The sequence below is a fragment of the Montipora foliosa genome, chromosome 6, assembly GCF_036669935.1.
Source record: "Montipora foliosa isolate CH-2021 chromosome 6, ASM3666993v2, whole genome shotgun sequence".
NCBI classification, from domain to species: Eukaryota; Metazoa; Cnidaria; class Anthozoa; order Scleractinia; family Acroporidae; genus Montipora; species Montipora foliosa.
In genome coordinates, this window is record NC_090874.1 from 6,216,160 (window position 1) to 6,240,177 (window position 24,018).

The window sequence follows — 24,018 nt, forward strand, 5'->3', positions numbered from 1 at the left end:
TGACGTCATCGTAAAATGAAAAAGGCATGGCGCTACCCGTTACTCGTACATCGACTTTGGGGCATCTTGAGGTCTTTATTTGCTTAAATTGTCCACATAAGTGCGAGGATCACCTCTCTCTTTCGTCTAGAGCGGTTTTGAAATGAGTGTCGTAAAACCAAAACCATAGTAAATACTTTAATCAATCAAAAAGGACGGAAACAATCCAGAAAGCCAATCAAAACTCGAAGTAATTAAACGTAGCTGACACAAAAGGTGGGAAAATATGCATGCGCGAGCCACAATTGGTTTTGGTTTCACTTCTGATTGGTTGAAAGAGTGGCGCAAAAACTTTGAACCAATCACTGAGTGAAGTAGATGCAAAACCAATACAATTAGCTAATTACTTTCGACACTCAATTGAAAACCGCTCTATATCCCGCATTTCAATTAATATATTCATTTCATAGCTCATTGTGCAACGCACTTTCAATATTCATAACTTTATTCTCGGCTGATCGGTACGATTTATACTCGAGTTCGCAATACACTCACCGTTTCATGGAGAACCTGGTGACACTGTGGTAGCTGTGGATGAAACTGAAGGAGGCTGGATTACGCTCTTTTCGTAATCCACGGTGTCACCTTTTGTTCGCCTCATGACAACAATCTGTGATGGAGAACATTAAACCAAACGTCATCACAGTAAACTGTCAGTGGAGGCAATATACTAAAACTCAGCTTGAAAGAGAGGTTTAGAGGCCAAAGACAAAGGAAAGTGGATGATATGTAAATATTTTTCACATTCCAGCGTGCTTCTATTGTTGTTGCATTCACTGCCTCACTATCAACCTGAATAATTGATATTTCGAAGGTGCCTCAAACCAGTTTCAACACTTGAAAGAAACGTTCTTGTTAGCAGGATTGACACTACAACACTTTGCCACTTAACACCAATGTTATGGTACCATATCGAACACCAATTATTTTGCTGAAAAAGATTCGGTCATTTTTGTGACGTAAAAAGTTACCGTGGCAACAGGAAAGCCTTGCAAAACACCCCATATTTTGGCTTTAGCTGTTCATATCTCAAAAACAAACTCGGTGACCCTCATTTCTTGTTTCTGAAATGCATGTATACGTAATCAGCACACCAAAATTAAACTTTCTGCAAAGTTTTAAAACGTTCTGCAGAACGGCCGGATTTAGAGCAACCTTAAATAATTGAAATCGTAAGGTAGCTCTGAATCCGTTCCACAGAATTTTTTAAACGTTGCAGAGAGTTTCATCTTCGCCTGGTGATCACTTTTGTTCAATAAGTAGTTTGGGTCACCGAGTTCGTTTTTCAAATTTGAGCAACTAAAGCCAATATATAGAGTGTTTTTGCAAGGCTTTCCTGTTGCCATGGTAACTTGTTACCTCACAAAAGTGACTTCGTCTTGTTTAGCAATAATTGTTGTTTCACATGGTGCCATAACATTTCTGTTACGTGATAAAGTGTTGTGGTGTCAATCCTTCTAATAACAAGGTCTCTTGAAAGTATTGGAAGTGGTTTGAGCCACCTTAACGCAGATAACGGGTTTAGGAAAGCAGTCGCTCACTTTGTACAACAACAAGAGGTCAAGAAAAGAGAAAAAAGCAAAAAGAACAACAGCAAAAGAAAACTAAGGATGCCAGAACTAAACAACGGAAAGCCAAAAAAAAAAAAAAGAATGATGATAAATTCTGGAATTCCTGGAACCTTTTAGTTGAAAATTCCATAATTTGTTCCGGCTTTTGGAATAGGATAAGTCACAGCATACAATGATCATTGTGAGATGAGAGTTATTATTTTAATTGATGCATACCTTGGGAACGAAGATGATGCACTGAGTGACAGTGGTACAGAAGAGACCCAACACAGCGCACATCGTGTACACAACACTGCTGTGAGACTTCAGCAAGCTTAACAGGGGAATTACAATGGCACATGGCACGACAATATTGTAAACCGCAAATCCGATCTGCTTAGAATCATTCAGAGCTGGGATGTGGACTTTGCGAGTTTCCCATGCAAGGTATGTGCAGAAGAGCAGAAGGAATCCTTTATATCCAAAAACGAGGCCTCTCCATATAGACTCATGGTTTGACGTACAGTAGGTCTGAAACGGGTACACTGCAATATCCGCCACTGGATCGATCTAAAGGAATTGATCAATCAGTGAGTAAGGCCTAGTTTATTCGAAATACAAGTTGACGAAAACGGATTTGGCGTTGGTCATGCAATCAGAGCAGAGGCACGGGAAAGAGTGTCTTAGGAATTAACGTTACGAATTGTTTTTATTTTGCTTCTAGGTGGTAGAGAAAGCCACGCAAGATTTAAAAGTCATTCACAAAGAGTAGATATTTCTAGCCAAAGCAACTGTGAAATTATTTTTGACGCTAACCCAAAACCGCTTTCGTAAAAAAGTGAAAATATGAGTTATGGTGCCATAATCTTAAAATTGCCACCGAATTGGTTTACCGACCTCTGCAGGAAATGTCCTGACCGCAAGGTAAAGAGGATCGATGAGTTGCCATGACAATAGAATACATGTGTCCACGATCAGGAGGAGAAGAACAACGATAATCAACTGGTAATCTTGGATAATCTGCAATAAAAGTACGAAAGAAGACCCTCTTGCTACATGTTACGGAACTCATAGGATGGTTGACACACAATGAGACAGCTTGTTCCCAGGACCTCTCCCTTGGCTCCTGCAGAAGCCAAGAGAGAAAGAGGTTGACACTGAGAAACAAATAGAGCGTTTTTCTCACGTGACCAGTAGCCATATTGGATTACTGAAACAAAAGAAAGTATTTGCGCAAAAATAGTTCAGACATTCAAAAAACGTGCGTGCATAGGGATAAAAGGAAGCATATATTTAAAGAAATGCAAATTCTTGCAGCTATTTACCGTAACAAAAAAAAAAAGACAGTTATATGTCTGTTTTTATCCCGACGCGCACATGGTCCCAAGAGAAAACAAAAACAATGCTTATGTAAAATTTGGAGGGACAAACAAAGAGTATTATGGTATTTTCGAAAGTAGCCTTATCCCAGAGGATTAGTTTGGTATATTATCATGGCCGCCATTTCTTCGTTTTTGGAACAGCAACATGGCCGCCGTGACGTCATGTGAAAACGCTCTTAGTGAATGAAAAGTGAAGAATTTAAATCAACAGTACTCTGGCTGATCGACCAAAATCTTTATTTTCTTCTAGAGAGAACGCGTTTGCATCTTTCACATTCTACAGTTGATCTGGACATTTATACTCACAATTCTTTGAGTTTTATTTAAGAAGATTCGATGTACTCTCCAAGTTTTTGAAAACAGTGCTCCAAATGCCAACGTAAAACCAAATGATGCTGCCCAGGTACTTGCCTGAAAACGATAAACTACATAAGGTAATCTTTCTTTACGGGTGAAAGGTTGAACTTCAAATGTCAAATTGATCTTTCGGTATTTTGAAGCAAGAATCTCATCCGGTTCCTTTAGCATTGGCTATCAATCCGCACGGTTATCTGTACCCATTGCGTACCAGACTTTACGGCTGGTGTCACCCCCGTTATGTACTTCACACTTGTCTTCGGGGCGTTAGACTACGTTATGGAACTGCAGACTGCGGAACCTAGAGCAATGACTGTCTTTATTGAAACCACATAATAAAAACGGTAAGATTCACGTAAATATTTGTTAAATATCAACTGTACCCGACACTTCTAGCTGTTATCTGCGTATTTGCATCATCTGATTCCAGTTAGCCGATTAACTGGTGGATTACGTGACAAGTCACAATCTACCAACTGATTTCACAGACGAACCTGCTTGATTTGAGGATTCTTTGATTTTTTCGCGAGATACAAGTCACGTGATGCTATTTGCTACCTGTCAGTTGTCCTTTTGGTTTTTAGCTTTCGTTTAGTGCCTGTTTTAGAACCTTTTCGCAGTTCTTAAGGTAGTGGGCAAGGTTAATCTTATATGTTTCCAGTTTTCCTAATCTTTTTCGCGTCATTACTTCGGTCTGTTTAAGGTTATTTTGGAATTTACTGGTGAAATTGGCTTCGACCAGTCATCGCCTCATTTGCCTTTCATGTTTGTATTATTTTCTATAGTTTTACGGCGTCTGTTTGACTTAAGAACGACTGGTTGCCATCTATAACTACTACTGGTTTGATCAATCGCTTGTGGTTACAAGGAGAATTTGGTGCGTGGCACGTTGGTGGTGGGATGGTTTCACTGATCTTGGCTTAGGCCTTGCACATAAATACACTTGCATCGGGAGCCTATACGCAACATATATTTATCGCCGAGAAGATTCAAAATAGTTAAGTGAATTTTTCAAAGTACAGTCTGTATCAACTTTTCCACACACAGGAAAAAACATGTAGGCAAAGCAACGATACCTTCCTTCTGCCATTCACGTTTACTGCATAGCAAGTCTTTCGTCGGAATACCGTCGTACCAATAACAACAACAACAAAACACGGAAGCAGGGAATTGAGCAGATGCAATGTTATGATTTGTCACGCAATCCACCAGTTAATCTGATGGTGCAAATAATGGCACCTGCAACGCGATAATTGGCGGGTACAGTCGGTATTTAACAAATATTAATGTAAATCTCATCGTTTTTATCCGGTGGTCTCAATAAAAATAGTCATTTCTGTAGGTTCCACAGAGTTCCACAGGTTCCGCGTTTCCCTGGTCTACAGAAGTTAGACCCATCTTTAGCATCGTTTTTCCAACCTACCAAGTCACGATCCCAGCTAGCCGACAGAACGAATCTTATGTGCAAAGCATTGGTCCCTTAATGAGAAGTTCCTCTCATTTACTACCACAATTGCAATGTTATTTTGAAATGAGCAACCTTTCTTTTTTTTCAGTCCGTTATGCGTGACCGGAAAAAAGGAGAAGAATGTCGTGACAGAAGAAATGCGTGACCGAAAAAGGCATAAAAAGGCGGGCGTGAGAAATGCGAAAGAAAAGCTTGCCCTCTCTAGACACGCTTTACAGACTAATCAAAAGAGAAGCTACTAACGTAGAATTAGAGAGCAAGAGCACAATGAAAAGAATTGCCTTAAATCTCAAAGCATACCTGACAGATTCTCTCATTCACCTTGCCTGAAACATTTTCATCGTCAATACCAATCAGAATTCCAGATGCGTAAATAAGAGTGCAACCAAGAATGATGACGTTGTTCAAATTTGGGCTAGACATCCGAATATACCTGGATAAGAGGACAGTCATACGGTATGCATTTTGTTTTCTAAATACGGGATTAAACTTTATAAATGCCATTAAATTCACGCAAGAAACGGGGCAGGGGAGTTGAGAGCCTCTGGGAATCATTCCGAATATATTTTTCTGCGTATGGTGAGGACGAAAAATTTTATCCAGTTTTCTAATGTATATGACACAATGCGATATTCTTGAATGATTTTGGCAATAATTTGTGTTTCCAGCTTGGTAGTTATAGATTACCAAATGAGCATGCCTGATTGAATGGCGAAGGAATATCTCTTTGGTTTTTGATAGATTGGTTGGTGATTAGATCCTTCACCAGGAGCCGTTGCCTCTGTTATGTTACACTAGTCCTTGGCTACACAGTTATATTGGTAGATTAATTGGGGAAAACCCGATTTCAACTGGCTTGGACGAGTGTTTGCAGCTGTAACTAACTTTGAATCGAAACATCGAAACCTCTATCGCTCTCTGACTGATCATCAGCCGATCTAACTGATTGGCAAGAACAGCTGGGAAAAACGCACCCTTATTTCTATAGGTAATTAATTTTACCTGACATTTCGATATCGGAAGTTAAAAGAGAACAAAGCAGCCGAAAGACAAATTCCCACAGCAAATAGTGAATCCATGGTGTACACCACGCCCTTGGGGAGATATCGCTGAAGTCGGAGTTTCTTTATTTGACATTTCGGAGCATTGTTGCCTTGAAAAGAGGAAAGTAATAGGTAAATGAAGAGGGTAGGTGGTGGGGAAGTAGTATACAAAAATTTGGTTTTATCAACGGAGTTGATAATGTCAATTGGCCACCGTACAGAGATTCTAAAAGCTGACGTTTCGGGCGTTAGCCCTTCGTCAGAACGAAGTAATAGGTAGTTTCACAGATTTTTACGAGGTATCCATGCCAATGGAAAGTAAGAAACGGAAAACGTTACCTTCCCACAAAGCTGTCTGTCCTTGTTGCAGGGTGATGATTTTCTTTGTCATTGAATAGGTTCCGAGTCGCTTGTATTTGTCTCCTAAAAAAATAATACTCCGATACATTAATTAAGACCCGAGGAAACGGCTTCAACATTTGCTTGAACATCCATTCGCTTCTGTTGAACAGCGATGTTAAAACCATTTGCTTCCCTCTTTCAACCGTGTTGAAATATGTTGAATTAAAGGTGAATCCATGTTGAATGAGCTTAAAAGCGTCTTAACTTTGCTTCAACAACCATTCAAATTTTTTTTTGTTTTTGTTTTCGCGAATGTTGAATGAAGCTGAAGCCGTTTGCCGCCATCTTGCAACATTGTTGGGTATGCTCGTGCGCAGTAATCGATCTCTCAATGGCGTATCTATTTCCGTATCCATAGTAACAACCACGGCTGCAGCCTGGGACTAAAGGTGTTGAATCAAATGTTGAATGATATGTTGAAACTGTTTGCCCACCTCATCAGTCAACGTCCAACAAAATCGAACGGATGTTGAAGCAAATGTGGGAGTCGTTTGCTCGGGCCTTTACTAGGAACACTGTTGCTTCGCTACGTGAACAAGTAAACTCGGTTAGGTAGTATGAGAATATTGATGCTTTCATGCAGCTGACCGCCGTCCGATTCAGTATCCGGACCGAACCAGGGCCCTTTTCTCGACGAAAGTTCCGAAAACTTTTCGGGCCAAAAAAGCCCTTCGTGAAACTGCGATTCACTTGTTTGGAAAAAACATTATCTCCTAAGATGTTCTCAAAGAAACAAAAAGCAAAATGATTGTGAAGTTTGAGCTCTTGTGACACCCAAATTTCGAGAAACGGGAGCAACAGTTTGGCAGGTGAACTCTTTCGCGCCCATTGCCACTGCGCATGTTTTCGTGCGTGTTCCGCAAACGTGCTGTTACGCATTATGTGACGTCGTATATCGCGCAGCTAGGACATAAAGGTGGCAGCGATGCTGCAAGAACGTGGTTGAACTTTAAAGACCGTCCAAAGGTCAGTCGGTAAGAGTTATATTAAGTACCTTGAAGTTGATCAATGTTGAGCATACTGAGCCTGTCAGAGTTCGTGTAAAATTCTACCAAACCCTGTTAAAAGTTGCAAACTAAGTTAGCAAACGTCATTATTGAAGTTCTCGTAGGATTAAGATACCCCCGTTAAAAACTGAGGATGGATAGATAGCTTCAGTTTGTGAAAGAGATGCGCCGTTCGAGAGCCAAATTTACCAGAACAAAGTGATTAACTTGATATAAGTAAATAATTGTCAAAATTATAATATCATAGATATATCATAAGCTACGATCGTAACTCACAATTATTAGCTAAAATTGAAGTAGAGTTTTCGAATGCATGTAACCAAATGAACGCATGACCAAAAATAATACAATCCTTGAAAAGTTTGTCGTAAATTCCGGTATCGCGGAGCGGCTGTTTCACCGATTAGCAACCGATGGTCTGTATTATGTCAACACTTGCAAAGAATTCCAGGGCAAAGAGCAAAGGGAAGAAGTGAGGACTCCGCTATAAAATAACGGCGATATGAATACCAGAATTTCTCACTTATGTAGTAAAACCGCCTTTTTTTTGGGAAAAACTGTCCCAAATGCCTCTTATTCTTATACACTTACAGACATTCCCTGAAAAGAAAGGGCCTTGGCGTATTTCATAAACGTCTCTCTCATGACTGTGTTATTGTAGTCAAAATCTTCTAGCGACATATTCTGGTGTTTAAGGACTGTGATTGATCGGTTCAGAGTAAGTGCTATGGTCCATACAGCATCATATGCAAACGCAGCTTGGCGATGTGGATTTTTGTACGGGGACTTTGACAGCTCCATAATGTACTCATCGTAGAGCTCTTGTACAGTCTAAAAAAAAAGAAAACAGATAGAAAATTGCAAGAATTGTTGTTATGACGACATAGAAAGCCGCTTAGCTTAACTAACGGTTTCTTTCGCACGTGACTGTCGTGTTTTCACGTCTTTTACAAAACTCGGATCAGGGTTGGGGCGATTGCTTGATATTAGTCTTAACCTATCTCCATTTCGCAGTTTCCTTCAAAGGCCTGCGCTTGAATCTGACGGGAAATGTTGGTAATCTGTAAAAAATGATCGAAATCGTCAGATTTTGATTCAAGGGACACTGACAATATCTGGGCTCAACATTTTCCTCTTCATATTTTGTCGCTAATCCGCAGAATTTTTGACATCTACATGCGACAGCCACGTGATCCGATCTAAAAGCGAGCTCGAGTAACTGTCGACGGAGAATACAACTCGATCAAGACGCGAACCATTTACACCAGAATTTTGCGTCTTGTGGAAGCCCCGCTCGAGTAAATGGCTCCATTCGCGCCTAATGAAATAAAACTCCTCGGCTGGTGTAAGTCGATGATTATTGTTTTCAGATAAACAACGTGGTTCTGACCACTCCGTAGTCACTCTAACTTTCTCGCGTTACGTTGAAGACCAGACAACTTGAAGAACAAAAGAATCGTTGTCGAATGCATACGTTTTCCACAAATGGCCGTGAGGTTGGTTTCACGGTTTGCTATAGCTGTCTTGCAGTGGGAGACGTAACGTAAAGAACTGAGGAAATATTTAAAGTGCTCTTGTCATAAAAAAAGATCACTTCCTTTTATGTGTGTTTGCTTAACACCTGCCTGGCAAATGTTTAAGCTTTGACTTTTATCCAAAGGTTGTTTGGTTACTTTGTTTACTTCACGGTCCGTCATTATTCACGTTCACCTCAGAAGGTTGGATCCAGGGAAAAGTGACGTCAAGGGCTCACTAGCTTAAGATTCCAGCGTGTGAATGCAGCCTATTATATACAGTTGTTTCGAGAAAGGTTGTCCAAAAGAAGCATAAAAGCTTACGCGACGATGCCGAAAGGGATTATGGTAAACTGTCAGTTTGAGTCAACGAAAACCTGACGGCAGTGCTATCGACAACGTCACCAAGAAATACATGCTAGTTCATGCTATGTTACAGAAATTGAGATATGAGTGAGTTTCAAAATTCAGTCAAATGATCCAGGCCATTAATTAGTAACAAACGGTTAGGATTCAAAAAGAAAGCAAGATTCTGAAGACTTTAACCTTGCTTATTTTATGTCATGATTTCAGAGAAAGTTTAAGAAATGTACCAAAAATCTAGGCGCACGTACAGAGCCATCGTTTTTGCTAATGAGCCCTTTTGTTTTTGGACGTGTTTTGGTATCGTGATAGCGGGAGAGAGCTTCAACATTAGTCTAGCTGCGCGTACTGCCACTTCATCAAAGCTATATCCTAAGAACTCTTTCATCCAAATAGCTCGCCATAGTAGGTTTTCACTGTCCGGTCGTGGTATCTTCGATTCTGGGCGTTCACAACATATTGAATACTGTCCCCGCCTACTACCTTTCGGCATTGTCGCGAACGCTCTTACGCTTCTTTTGGACAACCTTTCTCGAAACAGCTGTATGCGCAACGTGACTTTAAAAGTCTGAAAGCCCAAAACTTTCGTGCTGCATATTAATCAGTCTACGGCGTCAAACGCATTGCATTTTTAAACTTGTGAGCCTTTGTCGTTATTTTCTCTTAGATCCAGCTCTATCAAGAACTTAAAGTTAGTAACAATGGCGGACCATTAAATAGGAAAATTCCAGTCAAAATAAACACGTGTCTTTTTTAAATCAAGGCTTGAAACTTTGGTTGCTTCGTGTTTAGTTAACATAGTTTTGAAATCCAAAAGAAAAACAAAATAATTGATTTTTTGGTCACAGGGGCACTTTAACTGAACCGTATAAAACGTTCGTGCAGGGGGCTGTAAAGTATGAAGAGCGTTGCGTGCAGGACGTGAAAAGCGTGCAATTTATAGGTGCGCAGATCGAGCCGAAGGGCCTGCAGGACTATTGCTCTTATTTCCGAAAATGTCGATCAAAATGTAAACGGTTAATTATTAAATTTTGCTTTTCTTGACTGGAAAATTTCCAAAATTCAGAACGTCTAAAAAGTTAGTCAACAATTTGGAACCGAAATTTGAGAAAGGAAAATCTTTTATTAGCTCTTCCCCTTTTAAGCTGTCTTCCTGAGCCTCTCTCACGGATCAGTAAATGGAATCTTCCTTTAATTTCGGAATTTTCCTTACCATCATGACAAAACGGGAAACAACCTCGTTCTTGCTTGTGAATGGTATCGTTCGTCCCCTGAGTTGTTGCTGCCGCTCCCCAATAGACTTTATTGGAGTTGAGCCTGCAGGCATATTTTCTTTTCTTTAAAACTATATGCAAAAGGGGCTTAAGGGTCAATTCGATAGAAAATGACCCCTTAGCCTCGTTCATGTGGCAAAACCGCTGATAACTCCGACAAGGGCTATTGCCGAAAACGCAAGGGAGCAAACAGTCATCACCTTACATTTTCAGTAACATAAAGCGAAAAGAAAAATAAGAAAAAAGCGAACTGCGACAGACCTTTCCTGCCACTGTTTTTTGCTTGTTTGTACCAATCATCAATGCTTCAGTGCTCAAATGATTTCCAAGTGCCTTGCGCATTTCATATTCAGTGCAGTTGACATCATTGTAAGTCCACCACCTTTCTCGGTAACCACCCGACATCAGGATCCAGACAACGTTAGAACCGTAAAATCCTTTTCTGTAAGACTGGATATTGAATACACAAAAAGTTTTAGTTGACTTGATCGCGTTGAGCTTATGGTACTCAGCCACAAGGCAAAACTTCGCCGAAGATGGGAGAAGGGGGTTGTTAAATCAGAGACGGAATAGGAGAATTTTGCAGAAGAAGAAGAAAAACAACAAGTGAAGGGAATTGAAGTGAAATTTTCGTTAATTTCCTCAGTATTCATCTTTTGTTCAACCAGAGTTAGTAGAGGGAGACTGAACGGATTATGAAAACCGGTGCAAGAAATAGCGATTCCAATTTAATAAGATATAGACTTACAATAGTAACTGCTTCTATAAAAAACGTTCTCCACTGCTTGGTCCTCCTCCAAAATGTCTAAAATTGTTTCCAAATCGTTTTGACATACAATGAGATCGTCACGGTGCAGTCGGCCATATTGTTTCAAATGTGCATGGTTGCGGTCACGTGCTTGGTACGTTCAACCTAAGAGTACACTCTACTGTTTTGCCCTTTAAAGTGCACCAGCTTCCATCACGTACACCAGTCTCCCTCTACTAACTCTGGTTCAACTCCCTAGCAATTCCACTAACGAATAGTCTCTCTGTATTGAGATTAGCAAAAGTGTGTTCTTTGAAAACCGGCTGAACTCTTTAATTAGTGATCCTCCATTTGAGCGTTGGGATGTTACTTTATCTGATACATGTCCCTTACTGAATGTTTTGCATGGCTAGTTAGAAGTTTTGATAGCCAATGAAATTACCGTGCATATGACTCTTCTAGCCGCCTGTTCCGAGAACATTCCAAATACGACTCGCAGGTCTCTTTTCTGTAAAGGAAGGAAGACGCAATGAATTTAAACTGATATGAAGCAATCATCGAATTAGCACACTCTCAGTCGATTTCTAGGTACATAATCACTATCAGCCGTCATTGGGTCCAATTTCGACGCAAATGTGGTTACACCAACTTGCTTTACCACTCCACTGACGAATGCCCAATTGACAGTTTTAGATACGATGCCCTAACTCAATAAAAGAAATACAAGTTTATGACTGAGTGGTGAAAACCAAAGTCCTTCACCACCAATGACCAAGTTGTAAGAGGCATGTATCTAGACTTCGTGGCTTTCGGAGTCAGTAGATTGGTAACCACAAGTGGGTGACTGGCCCTACGAGTGGCTGGTTTAATTTTGCAATTGAAGTATCCTTCTACTAGGAGGGTGGCCAATCGAGGCTGTCGAGCCCCACCTGCCCTAGCTATTAACCCATAGCTGGGTCCCGGGTGCTGCATTTCGTCTCTCCTCTCCCCTGCAACCTGCTCGGCTTGGTTAGACCTGCCAGGAGCTTAAGCCCCCACCTATAAAGCTCACAGTATCATAGAGGCACGCAAGCTCCCTCACCACGTCAAGGTAGCAGCACATGACGACTGCCTCGCAGCCGGCTGAGTGAGTGAGTGAGTGAGTGAGTGAGTGAGTGAGTGTATCTAGAGCGCGTTTGACGACGTACACTTCTTTTGCGTGTGCTGGAGAACAGACATTTGAATTGGCAGGAGTTTATCAAGGGGAGCCTCTTTCTCAAATACTTGGCCTATGAGTCAACCCTTTCCCGTGTAGATTTAATTATAGAACGCCTCCCTTGGGAGATTCAGCACGCCTACTGTTGTAAAAGCTCATCTCCCTTGGGAGATTCAGCACGCCCACTGTTGTAAAATCAGCGTCAAGGGAAATCTGATACTTTTCGCGGGAAAAACCCGTTGCTAAAAATAAATTTACTCGGAAAAAGGTTGACTCAAGGAATTAGAGAATATAGAGACTCCCCTTGATGAGTTCCTCCGATTGGTTAATTAAAAAAAAGCGGCCCTTTAGTTCGTTTGACATTTTGAAATTCCCGACGTAATGTTTCGCGTTAAAGAGAAACAAAAAAAAAATTGGAATTTTCGGTGAAGGAAAAGCGATAGATCTTTGTCCCGATCATTTGGGGAGATTAAAAATAATTTTATCGGGATTATGGTTACGTTATTATGGCGATTAAGGTTATCGCCCGTTCGAACAATGAGAAATGGAATTACAATGTTTTATTCAAGGTGGTTTTTTTCTTTTAAAAATCTTCTCAGATTTCCTGTATAAATTGCAAAAGGCCACTTCAATAAGCATTATTAATTTTCAAGTTTCGATTGGGACTTACAATGGTTCCAAGAGAAAACAAAAACAATAGGCAATTTTTGTACCATGTGATTACTAGCTGGAAAAGGCCTACCGAGTAGACCCACGATCGATCTAAGATGAATACAGATCTATTTGATTAGACGCCAGTAATTTCTTTACATTCTTGTTCTCATAGAACTTTTACATAACATAGAATACGTTTCTCATAGACAAATAAAAACGACATGACAAAATAAAGTTCTCAGCAGTCTTCAAAAAGGGATGAAATAGTGCAAAATAAATTCCTCAAACCTGCAAAGCCTCTAATTGTAATCCAGGATCGTTTTCAAAACTCTCATAAAGGCTGACCATAACTCCATCAATTTTTAGCCATTTTACTAAATCATTTGCGAGCCCTTGATAAGTGTCCGTTGCTTCTCGTAACACGGCAACGCGGCGCCACTTAAACATCTTCAGCATGGCTACTCGGCCTTGGTTTTGTCGATGCTCGGGTGGAATGGTGCGCATAAATGTTGGGTAAACTTTCTTGCAGGACAATGCTGGGTTAGCATTCGCCATGGCAACCTTACAAAAGTCACAGAAATAGAATATCATTCTATTGGTTTTGATACGGTAAAGAAGACGCTTTATAGAATTCAGACCTCTCGATCTCGACAGAAGGAGATACGATATCATGTGGCACGGGTGCTGTCTCGCACCACTAAAAGCCACTTAGTCTAATCTTTCACTGAAAAGTTGCTAGTTATCAATCTGCAAAAAGAGGAAATGAAAAGGGGCTCTTTGATCAAGTGATCACCTTACCTGTACCAGATTGTAGTATGGACACCCTTTGGCCAGTGTTTCTGCGGACTTGGAACATCCGGGTCCTAGAATCATGATCTTCTTTTTTGGCTCGCGAATAAACTCGGTGAAAGCGTATATGGCATCACTGACGGTGCACTAAATAAAAAAAAGGAGGATCTTTTAAAAATTGGGTATTTGATGAGGATTTAGTGTGACAAAAAACGCTCTTGGCTGAAAGCCAAAGGGGGAGAGGGCCAGCGTTGTTTATACTGTTGTTAATTAGTCTACTCGTTGAAAGGAAAGAGTCCACGCAAAAATGAGCTCCAAGACTGTGTTCGCGTGCCAAAAATTTTCTTTGAATCTTATAAGGAAATGCTCGTCAAAGTGAAATGAAGGAGAGAAATGATCCTCGTACTTATCTGACCAATTGAAGCAATCGTATCTTATATAGACGCCTAAGAAATTCAGGAGGCCTGCACGGGATTGGAACCCATGGCCTCTGCAATGCCGATGCAATGCCGATGCAATGCCGATGCAATACCCTGCAAATTCAGCTATGAAGCCACTCATTTGGGAGCAGGGCAATTTGATGGGCTCATTTGTTCCCTAAATGTATATTAGCAGTGCGGTTTATAGACAAAGGAGAGAAATTACTCTCGCGCTTGTCCGGACAATTTACGCAATAGGCCCTTTGTATTTAGTAGGTACAAAAACCGTCATACTGGAACGCAAATACATATTTTTACAGTTATGTGCTTAGTTACCTGGCCTTTAAATGAATGTGAGGCTGGTGTTGACCTAGTTATGATACAGCCCTCCCTGCTTTTCTTATGTCAATGATGTTGTTCACATGCTAATTAGTTGGAATTAACATAAGAAAAGCAAGGAGGTTTCGATCCATATCCAGCCTCACTTTCTTTCATAGGCCAGGTAACTAAGCACATAACTGTAAAATGGACCATTGCCCCCCTGGGACATCTAAAACAAAGCTGCAAAAGGCCTATTGCCACTTATAGACACCTATAAATCCTTCTAGAGTAAAATGTAGCAAGCACTAGTATTGTTGACTTAACCCCGAATCATATTTAAAGCTATTGTAATACGAGCGTGTTGCAGAAAGTACAGGCTCGTTCTACTTTCTGCAACACTGCGCTGCAGCAACTTGCAACACATTTTTTTGTCGCGAGACAGATTGTGCGTGGGATGTAACACACGCAACATTGCTTTTTGATAAGTTTCGCAGCAATGTTGCGAGACAAGTTGGACGTTTTTGTTGCTCGTATTACCGTAGCTTTAACCTCACACCAAAATTTAAACCTCGCGCTGGACAAATGGTTCGTTTTGTTCCAATACATGGACCTTCTCATTTCTTTAATGTGTTCTGAATACATTGCCATTATTAACACCAGAATCACGTGATCTTGAAGATGGATCTCTTCCATGGAACAAAGCTGAGGATTTTGGGACACCAATTTCATGCCCATATATGGACAAAAATAAGATCAAAGCTGCATGCGAGGAAAAATGCACGAGCTACGTTACTTCCGAATAGGGAAATTTTTAAACTATGAGCCAGAGTTAAACGCTTCAAGCTCACGAGCTTCTGTTAACGCATAAAATGTGTATATACGGAATAAATTTCTTTTCATTTACGGGAGCATGAATAGTTCCAAGGTTTTGCTCGTGTCTGGCTGATCAAATTTACCTCAGGGCTACTTCCTTTAATGTGATAGGCAGCCATTCATTTTAAACATCGCACCACGACTTTGCCGGGTTAGGAATATGTGACCTGGCCTGCTCACCTCGGATGCGGTAAATGAGGAAAAACGTATAAACAGTTCCAGATCATTATCCCTCACATACCTTAACATCCTTTATATCCAGTTGTAATTCATAATCCGTCAGTGTATTAGGACATGCATTGACGTCTCTAATTGCCATGCGAACAATTGGGATCATACCAGCAGAGTTTTCTGAGCCTTCTTTGGTGTCTATGTCGAACACACCACCAATTGTCAGCGGTGTTTTAGCTGAGGACAGGTTGACAAATAAAAGGAAATATCCTATGACAGCAAACATTCTGAAAAAATAAAAATGACAAACAATGGAGAAATGAATTAATGAAGAAGTATATTTTATATTCATAAAATGGGGCACTGAGGGTTAAGGGTTGTTGGATTTCTTCCTCACATTAACCTTTTCTGAGTGCGTGCTCAAAATGAAAAACGTACTTAGCTTAATTTGCACGGCGCTTCTTTAAAGAGGCGTGCCGTCGTTCCATGAAGAGTATGTTTCTGTCTCTGCGATGTTTTGCTAATACCTGTTCAAGGACGTTTCGAGAGTCAGACCCTTAAAGTGCGCTTCGCGTTAAAATCGCTCTCCCGATGGAAAAAAGTGGAACCAAACCAAAACAGAGGACGACTGGGATCAATGATATATTGCATCCTTAAAATTACTTCATAATCTTAGGGTGCTGACAACCCGAAATGATATTGAAGCTAAAGATGCCAGGTTGTTAATATACCGTGAAACTGAATGTATTTGTTTTGCACGGCGCTTATTTAAAGAGGCGTGCCATCGTTCCATGAAGAGTATGTTTCTGCCTCTGCGATGTTTTGCTAATACCTGTTCAAGGAAGTTTCGAGAGTCAGACCCTTAAAGTGCGTTTCGCGTTAAAAATCGCTCTCCCGAAACCAAACCAAAACAGAGGACGACTGGGATCAATGATATATTACATCCTTAAAATTACTTTATAATCTTAGGGTGCTGACAGCCCGAAATAATATTGAAGCTAAAGATGCAAGGTTGTCAATATACCGTGAAACTGAATATATTTGTTTTGCACGGTGCTTATTTAAAGAGGCGCGCCGTCGTTCCATGAAGAGTACTAGGGAGCTTACGAAACGAGGACGACGACGGCTACGAGGACTTCATTTAAAAATACGAGTTCGCGTTATTCATATCACTACGAAACTATTTCATGTCGTTTCGCGTTGAAAATGTGTAGTAACTGTCGAGGAATTAAACTGGTATGAGTGAGTTGGAAGCGTAGAGAGAGAACTGAAAATTCATTGTCATGTGCTAACGTCCTCCACAGAACCTTGAATTTGATCATTTCACGTCGTCATTTAGGAGATGACGGCAAAGAAATGTACCAAAATGTAAAACGCACGTGCAGAACATGCAGAGCCATTGTTTTTGCTCACTAAACCTATTGTTTTGTAGCGTCGTCGTTGCCGTCGGCGTCGTCGTTTCGTAAGCTCCCTAGTATGTTTCTGCCTCTGCGATGTTTTGCTAATACCTGTTCAAGGAAGTTTCGAGAGTCAGACCCTTAAAGTGCGTTTCGCGTTAAAAGTCGCTCTCCCGATAGAAAAAAGTGACACCAAACCAAAACAGAGGACGACTGGGATAAATGATATATTACATCCTTAAAATTACTTTATAAGCTTAGGGTGCTGAAAACCCGAAATAATATTGAAGCTAAAGATGCCAGGTTGTCAATATATCGTGAAACTGAATAAACTATTTGTTTTGGAATTAACTCGTGACGACTAGAATAAAATGCAACTTAATCAAACTGATATCATAGGACTATTCTTACCTTTCCTATATCAGGAGTTAAGCCCGGCCCTTGCAAACGGACGCATCATTGTTAGCCAACAACTCCCAATATAATTAAACGAAATATGCTTAAGTTGCAGTCAGGAATTTGCATAATGACTATGAGAAATGTTGACACTGACTTATTTGAACGTCAAACGATGTTCAAATAAGTCAGTGTCCAACATTTCTTATAGTCATAACTCCCAATATTGTTGGCCAATAACATACACCGCTGCATGTTCTTGCGTGTTGTTGGGGTTTGGAACTCAGCCAATCCGCTTTAAAAAAAGCCATTAGCAATAGGAAAACGATGAAAAATCATATTGCTCAAACAACTCCAGACGATGTGTTTTCGAATTTTGTAATATATCAGGACGATATTCTAAAAGTTAAATTTTGTCATGCAGCATGTTAGTCTTCAAAAAATGCGACAGTTTTCCTACTGGGGTCAAGACACACACACAAAAAAAAAAAACCGACCGATTTTCCTACATAAAAGTTTCCAAAACTTTGATAACACGTAAATAACGATACTTCATTGTACTGAAATGCATTTCGATGACGTTTATGAAGATTTTGGTACCACTAGATTGTAAAGATCTTTACAGTTTTAACGTCTTTAGGCTTACATAAAGATCTCTTACACTGCACAAATTTGCGTCAAAAAATGCTCTAAGAAATTTTAGATTCTTTCATTTTCTACAGAGTATCACATAAACCTTCTATTTAAATAAAAAATAAAATAAAATAATAAAATTTCAAACATAAAGTTCTTTTAAAAATTGGAAAATTTTCGTACATTTCCCCTTCTTGTGCGGTAACGGAAAAGGTAACGGAGGTTATCATTTTCTCTAATTGACAAATAATTGTCATAAAAATTAAAACACCAAAACATTCTAACAATTATTAACTCTAACAAGTATTATGCCTACCATGGTTATATGAAATATTATACCAAAATTGATCTGACTAGATAGTCGTAAATCTGAAAAACTTGCCGTTTGATGTGAATTTTGCTCAGTTTACAACATTCTCGCTTGAAAAAGAGACATCCGTGATTATTGACCCACCCGCTATTTGTAAATTTTGCATTTCAGCTTATACAAGGATTATTTAAAATTATCTCACAGGAGAAAAATGATCATACATGATGATCATACATGATCACTCTGTCCTCATAACTTGTAGAGAAACAGGCAACGTTAATGGTAACGAAGGTTACCCATTATTGACTCTCATATCATCTGTGTTGCTATCATGAAGGCCAATTTTGCTGCTTAAATCGATCACGAACCATGCAATAAAACCTCTAAGCAGTTTAGCTACATGTTTGCTTGGTGGCGAGCAAACAAGCTTTCAATCATCGACACAGTATCCCCGTTCAGCTTGTACTGTGGCTGGGATTTTCCACAAGGGAAAGGAGGCTCAATTACTAAACCGAGAACCCCAGCTCTCAATATCGAAATAAAACCATATTTTACACTGGCTAAGACATCACAAAGAGTTTTTTGGAGTCAACGCATCTTGGAACTTCTTTGAAGCTGCAATGGCAAAGGTCGCTGTGAGGGTGTGGAATCAGAGGCTCTGTCAAACGCATGTCCGACGAAGCAGTCTGCCAACAGAAGGTAACAATCCAGGATGCGTCTGACTTCTTCGCTTGGACGCAGCAACACCTGTCTTCAAGTACTGTTGCTTTCTCTTATGTTTCCAAGGAGACCTGTAGTGCAGCTCAATCAGAAATTGAGAGATTTGGGGAGCTGAAACCTGTACCAGGTATAATATCTGCGTTCACGCTGTTGCAGCCATATGCCGTGGGAAGGTCATCACAAGAGATACACCATGTCACTGCTAGCAGTGCTTCACCAATGGCAGATTCAATAAAGAATCCCCATGCTTGTGGAAGCAGCATATGCTCCAAGAATGTCCGGAGTATGTAGAGGTCGTCCTTGTGGCTGGAGACTGGGTGGCTGTTGCGTACGATGATAAACGGGTATGTGGGCAAAGTATTGACAGTTGATCTCAGTGGCCGATAATGAAGCTCACACATCATTTATGCAAGACTCCGCAAAGAAACCTGGTTTGATAAAGTGGCCGACCCCAGCCGATAAGCTTGCATTCACTTCAAGTCTGTACTGGCTGTTATATTAAAAGAACTTAATTGAATTTGAATCTGGGCGCTTGTTTTGGGTGCCATTTGTCCAAGAGCAGGGAACTTGTCAATGTGCGAAAATAAGCTAACCTATGGATTAGTGAGTACTTTCAATGGAAGAAATCAAAGTAATATAATCAGTATCAGTTGAAGTCTTGGAATCATTTCCTTGTCCTGAACATTCCCCCTGCTTTGCGATACTCGAATAATACCGCGACATTTAGGATACATTCAAAAATAACCTCCGTTACTATTTTCGTTACAGTGGATATCAAAGTAGGAAAGTAGGAAGTAAAGAAAGTGTATTTACCCTTGTAAATATGTCGAAAAACGTAAAGTGGACTCAAGAAAGAGCTCCTTCGTTGAAATCCTCTGTGCCACGTGTGTCTTACGGAAAGCAGTAATGACAGAAAGACAGAAAGATATATCTATTGTGTGACCTCAAAACACTTCTATTCATGTCATAGCAATGAGGTGTTTGCATGTTTTAAACATTTTTTCGATAGTTGGTAACGGAGGTTATTGGTAACGCTCGGTAAGGGATGTTATTATTTTTATTCTTCCAAGTCAGTATTTCTCAAAAGAATCGTTCAAAAGTAATGATTTTCTTTGGAACAACAAGAATTGGAGTTATCAATGTGATATAAACATCTGAGCCTATAGTTGTGTTGTTGACGTCAGACAAAATACTTTTTAAAGCCTCCCCGTCTATCGTCCCCGTGGATCGATTGCACAAAACTGTACGATAAAATTTTTACCATTAGTATAGTATCCTAAAGTCAAAGCAACAACGTGTTGAGATCTTCTGTTTGTTTGGTAAAGGAGTTTAGCAAAAAGTATTGGACATCCTTCTAATATTTGTCGGAAAAAAGTGAACAAGCTGTCATTCTAGCCTGCCTTAAACATTCTACCGTGAAAATAAGAATTTAAGCGGGTTGCGTTAGTCAGTTCAGTGAAAATAAAGAGTAGATTTTAATTCATATCCTCACTGGGGACAATACAGTTTTATACATTATGTCACTTTAAGGGCCTAAAAGATACACAGAATCGAAGATCTAATGCTAGTTTTATAAATTGATCCCATTGAGAGTCTCGTGAACTATTAATAAATAGACAGAACTTCAGGTTACTGCATTTATTCTTTTCTTACACACCCTGAGACACATAAAAATTGTTTGGCCGGGTTTAAGACGGATTGGTTGAACTGGTCAAACTAGTTTTACCTCCGTTTGAACGGACTTTAAGGTTTCTTGTATAAATAAAGAATAACTTTTGCAAGTAATGCTAATTTTGCTAACGTTGGCGGAATTAAAAGCAAACCTGCAATGAAGTCTTACTCAATCAAACTGAGAGTGAAGCCGGGAGTGTTGTCCACACCTGCATCAAGAATGAGATCCCTTTTCATGAAAAAACGAGTCTGGTTCTGCCGTTGCGGTCAAGCACTGAAATATTTGTCCGTTTTAATTAAAAGGTAAAAGAGGCAGTTTCTATCGCTGTTATCAACTCCCCGTTTTCAAATCCCTCGATTCTACACTGACCAATTATGTTTAAGTACAGTGACAGCATCAAACAAAGGAGTGAAACCCTAACACACTGACGAAAAATACTTCGCAAATGGCTGCGTTGTCCGTGATAATTGCATCGCATTCCATTTTAAATAGTTAATTGCCCTTTCTTTAGTTTTATCTTAAGATAAAGTAACCGATTTTTCGCTAATACGTATTTCTTGAAGCTTATCTCGGAGATTATCGGATTGTAATTAAAGTTACTTGAAGGAAACTAACGACAATAGCTTTTGAGTCATATTCCTGCTTTGGGTGCATCGGTTGATGAAAAGTAACATTCACCGGCAATGTTTAATCGCAAACCATCTTTCCGCAAAATTAGATTTCATTTTTATTGAGCAAGTCTTATTATCTTAAGGAAACTTAGCCAACTGAATAGTACTTGTCTTTTATAGAACTGAACATCTGCAAAATAATCCGGGAAATTACCCGCCGCGGAAAAGCCATTTAGAGAAGATCATCTCAAAACGCAAACACTATCTTTTGTACTCTAATTTGTTTAAAAAGCGACTGTTTGTTTCGCTGGCAAAGTCGTTGGCTGGTAACAGAATTACGTCCCCTCCAGTATTTCCCTGAACCTGAAATCGCGGATCGCATCATAGTTAATCGAGGGGAATGGTTATGGAACCCGAAAAATTTTTGTATTGTAGATTTTTGTTCTCTTTTTTGGCCGTGACATCGACCGTACACAAAACAATAGTTGTTTACTCCGTACTGAGGAACTAACCAATAGAAACGTGTTGGTTACGTAATTCATGCATAGTGTATGAGCGCAAAACAACAGATTGTGCACGGTCGTGGACTTTCCAACCTAAATCTTGGAATCTTTATTTGCTCCTTTGATGTTTCCCTAGCTTCCAAACCAGTCCCCACCAGATTAACTATGATCGCATCTTTCACAGATCGGATACAGGTGTTAACACAGTTTTGTTTTAAACACTTTGATTTTCCTTGATTTTCCACGAGACCAAAGTAGCATGTCCGTGATATAGAATATTCAATGAATTTCGTTTCGTTTATTGTAGAAAACAATTTGATTGGATTTTTTTGTAACACTAGCGAGAAACAACGATGTTAAGGAAAGAGCTTTTGCTTTCTTTCCTCCGCTCTTAGCAACTCCGAAAAAAAAGGGGGCTTTTGAGAGCTTAAGTTTTTCGAGGTCTTTACGTCAGAGGTCATTGTTTTCGATCAAGTAGCCAGAACAAAGGTGTTTGCTATGAGATACTGAACAAATTTTATTTTGTTAATGTTTCTAATTCGCTATTTCCCCATCCCATATTGCAATATGTTTCTTGGTGGGGGGACAATACAAACTATTTACTCTTGGCACTGTATCATGCAAGCTTCAGTAAACTGGATATCCTTTGGTTTAATGCAAATAACCCCTCAAAATGATCTGTGTTTGCGAAAATGGCGAATGGTGTTAATTAGTTGTTCGCTTAATAGAGATTCGACTGTAATTTTAAAATTGAAGCAAAGAAAACGATTTAATCCGCGGAAACTCTAACAAAGCCTTTCTTTCCGATTGTCAACTTAAAGTGGTAAAAAGCAAAAAAAATAATTAATGATCTGACAAATGCCAACCTTGTATAAGTAAATATAGTTTTATCTCAGAAAATTTGTAGTTCTATGGTAAAATTCTAACTATGGTAAAATAATATTCCTTATGTTTCAAAAATGCCATGAGATGGCTGTGACTAAGCTGATCATATTTGAACTGAAACAGCCTTATTTTTTCAACAGACAATTCAGTTTTGTGGCGAAAAAAAGAGAAAAAGTAACTGCGGTGACATATTATTGTAGGTAGTGATCTGAAAATTATTTTGATCTAAACAATTTTTTGGCAGTCGGTATAAAACAGCCATTAACTTTCCAAAAAACCGTGTCGAAAATCCAAGGGCCTGCACGAAAGACCGATATGAATCCTTGACGTTGCTCAGTTTGGTTTGCCCTATTACAACTAAACTGAGAACATGTCGAAGTATTATCTTTTAAGAGGAAGAAGACGAAGGAGATGAACTCCTAAGGCTTACAATTTGCAGGAAATAACACTGATTTTTAACGGACTTTAACGCCGTAGAATTCTGAATGAATACGTAATTACCGATACAAAAATGGTCCTCTTCAGTGGACAAGCTTAACGCAACAGAAAACCTAATTTTAAGCTTTGTTCGTAGTTCTCAGGGAGAATTTAATCTCATCCATGCTGAAACTTGTTATTTCTTACACGAGCCGATGAAAGAAACCATCACATTTTCAAATATCGCAATATAAAATTAAATTAATTTAAAATGATAAAATTGTGTTTCTTTAGTAGCGTCATGCGAGCTTACCCGATGTGAGTTAACCTTGGAGTGGCGGCACCATTACTCGTAAGAGAAAGTATTTAGAATACCGAATCACGTCTCTTTGTGATCATGAACTTCGAAATATAACTTTTTCAGAAACAAAAGATACCAAATATCTTCCGAACTGCGCAATCAACGTCCGCAGCAAGGAAACCAACTCAGTTCGTGTAGCTGATCGAAAGACAATACAGGAGATCGAGTTGATAATACAGTCGGCGTCGGCGAACCCGTTAATTCGAATACGCAATAGAAAGATTAGCTGTCTTTCGAAATGACCGGTTCAGCATTAAATAATGTCATGATGATGTCCATGCTGGTATAGGCCTTTTACGTATTACCTAAATATTTTACAATATTTTCATGACTTCAGTTAGAACAAAGAAGATAACTTTATCGGCAAATATAAAAGATTAGAGAGGAATTCTATATCTACAGATATCTATGTTTGAGAACGATTTACAATTGTGCTTTTTATGAGATTGGCAGATTGACATGTGCTATTCGAAATGTGCGCAAAAGACAGAGACAATTGACGGTGTGCTGACAGGACAGCGTGTGAAGTTTGTCAACTGAACAC

General features: G+C 39.6%; 1 protein-coding gene across 2 annotated transcripts in view; it reads right to left on the reverse strand.

The window, feature by feature from the left end:
• LOC138008590 (gamma-aminobutyric acid type B receptor subunit 2-like) overlaps positions 1 to 23,684 on the reverse strand; it is a 24,853-nt gene extending 1,169 nt beyond the window's left edge. The window contains exons 1-15 of one of the 2 annotated variants that reach the window (XM_068855914.1): positions 23,427 to 23,684; positions 15,640 to 15,856; positions 13,795 to 13,932; positions 13,285 to 13,557; positions 11,590 to 11,655; positions 10,661 to 10,849; positions 7,840 to 8,079; positions 7,236 to 7,299; positions 6,179 to 6,262; positions 5,799 to 5,949; positions 5,097 to 5,229; positions 3,278 to 3,382; positions 2,487 to 2,609; positions 1,827 to 2,159; positions 535 to 649 (exon numbers count right to left, since the gene is read on the reverse strand). In XM_068855914.1, the coding sequence (XP_068712015.1) occupies positions 539 to 649; positions 1,827 to 2,159; positions 2,487 to 2,609; positions 3,278 to 3,382; positions 5,097 to 5,229; positions 5,799 to 5,949; positions 6,179 to 6,262; positions 7,236 to 7,299; positions 7,840 to 8,079; positions 10,661 to 10,849; positions 11,590 to 11,655; positions 13,285 to 13,557; positions 13,795 to 13,932; positions 15,640 to 15,855 (2,226 nt within the window). In that variant the 5' untranslated portion in view covers position 15,856; positions 23,427 to 23,684 and the 3' untranslated portion in view covers positions 535 to 538. Of the gene's footprint in view, positions 1 to 534; positions 650 to 1,826; positions 2,160 to 2,486; positions 2,610 to 3,277; positions 3,383 to 5,096; positions 5,230 to 5,798; positions 5,950 to 6,178; positions 6,263 to 7,235; positions 7,300 to 7,839; positions 8,080 to 10,660; positions 10,850 to 11,589; positions 11,656 to 13,284; positions 13,558 to 13,794; positions 13,933 to 15,639; positions 15,857 to 17,377; positions 17,480 to 23,426 lie in introns of those variants that run through there. The other variant, XM_068855915.1, reaches the window with a different exon arrangement.
• Positions 23,685 to 24,018: the final 334 nt, after the last annotated feature.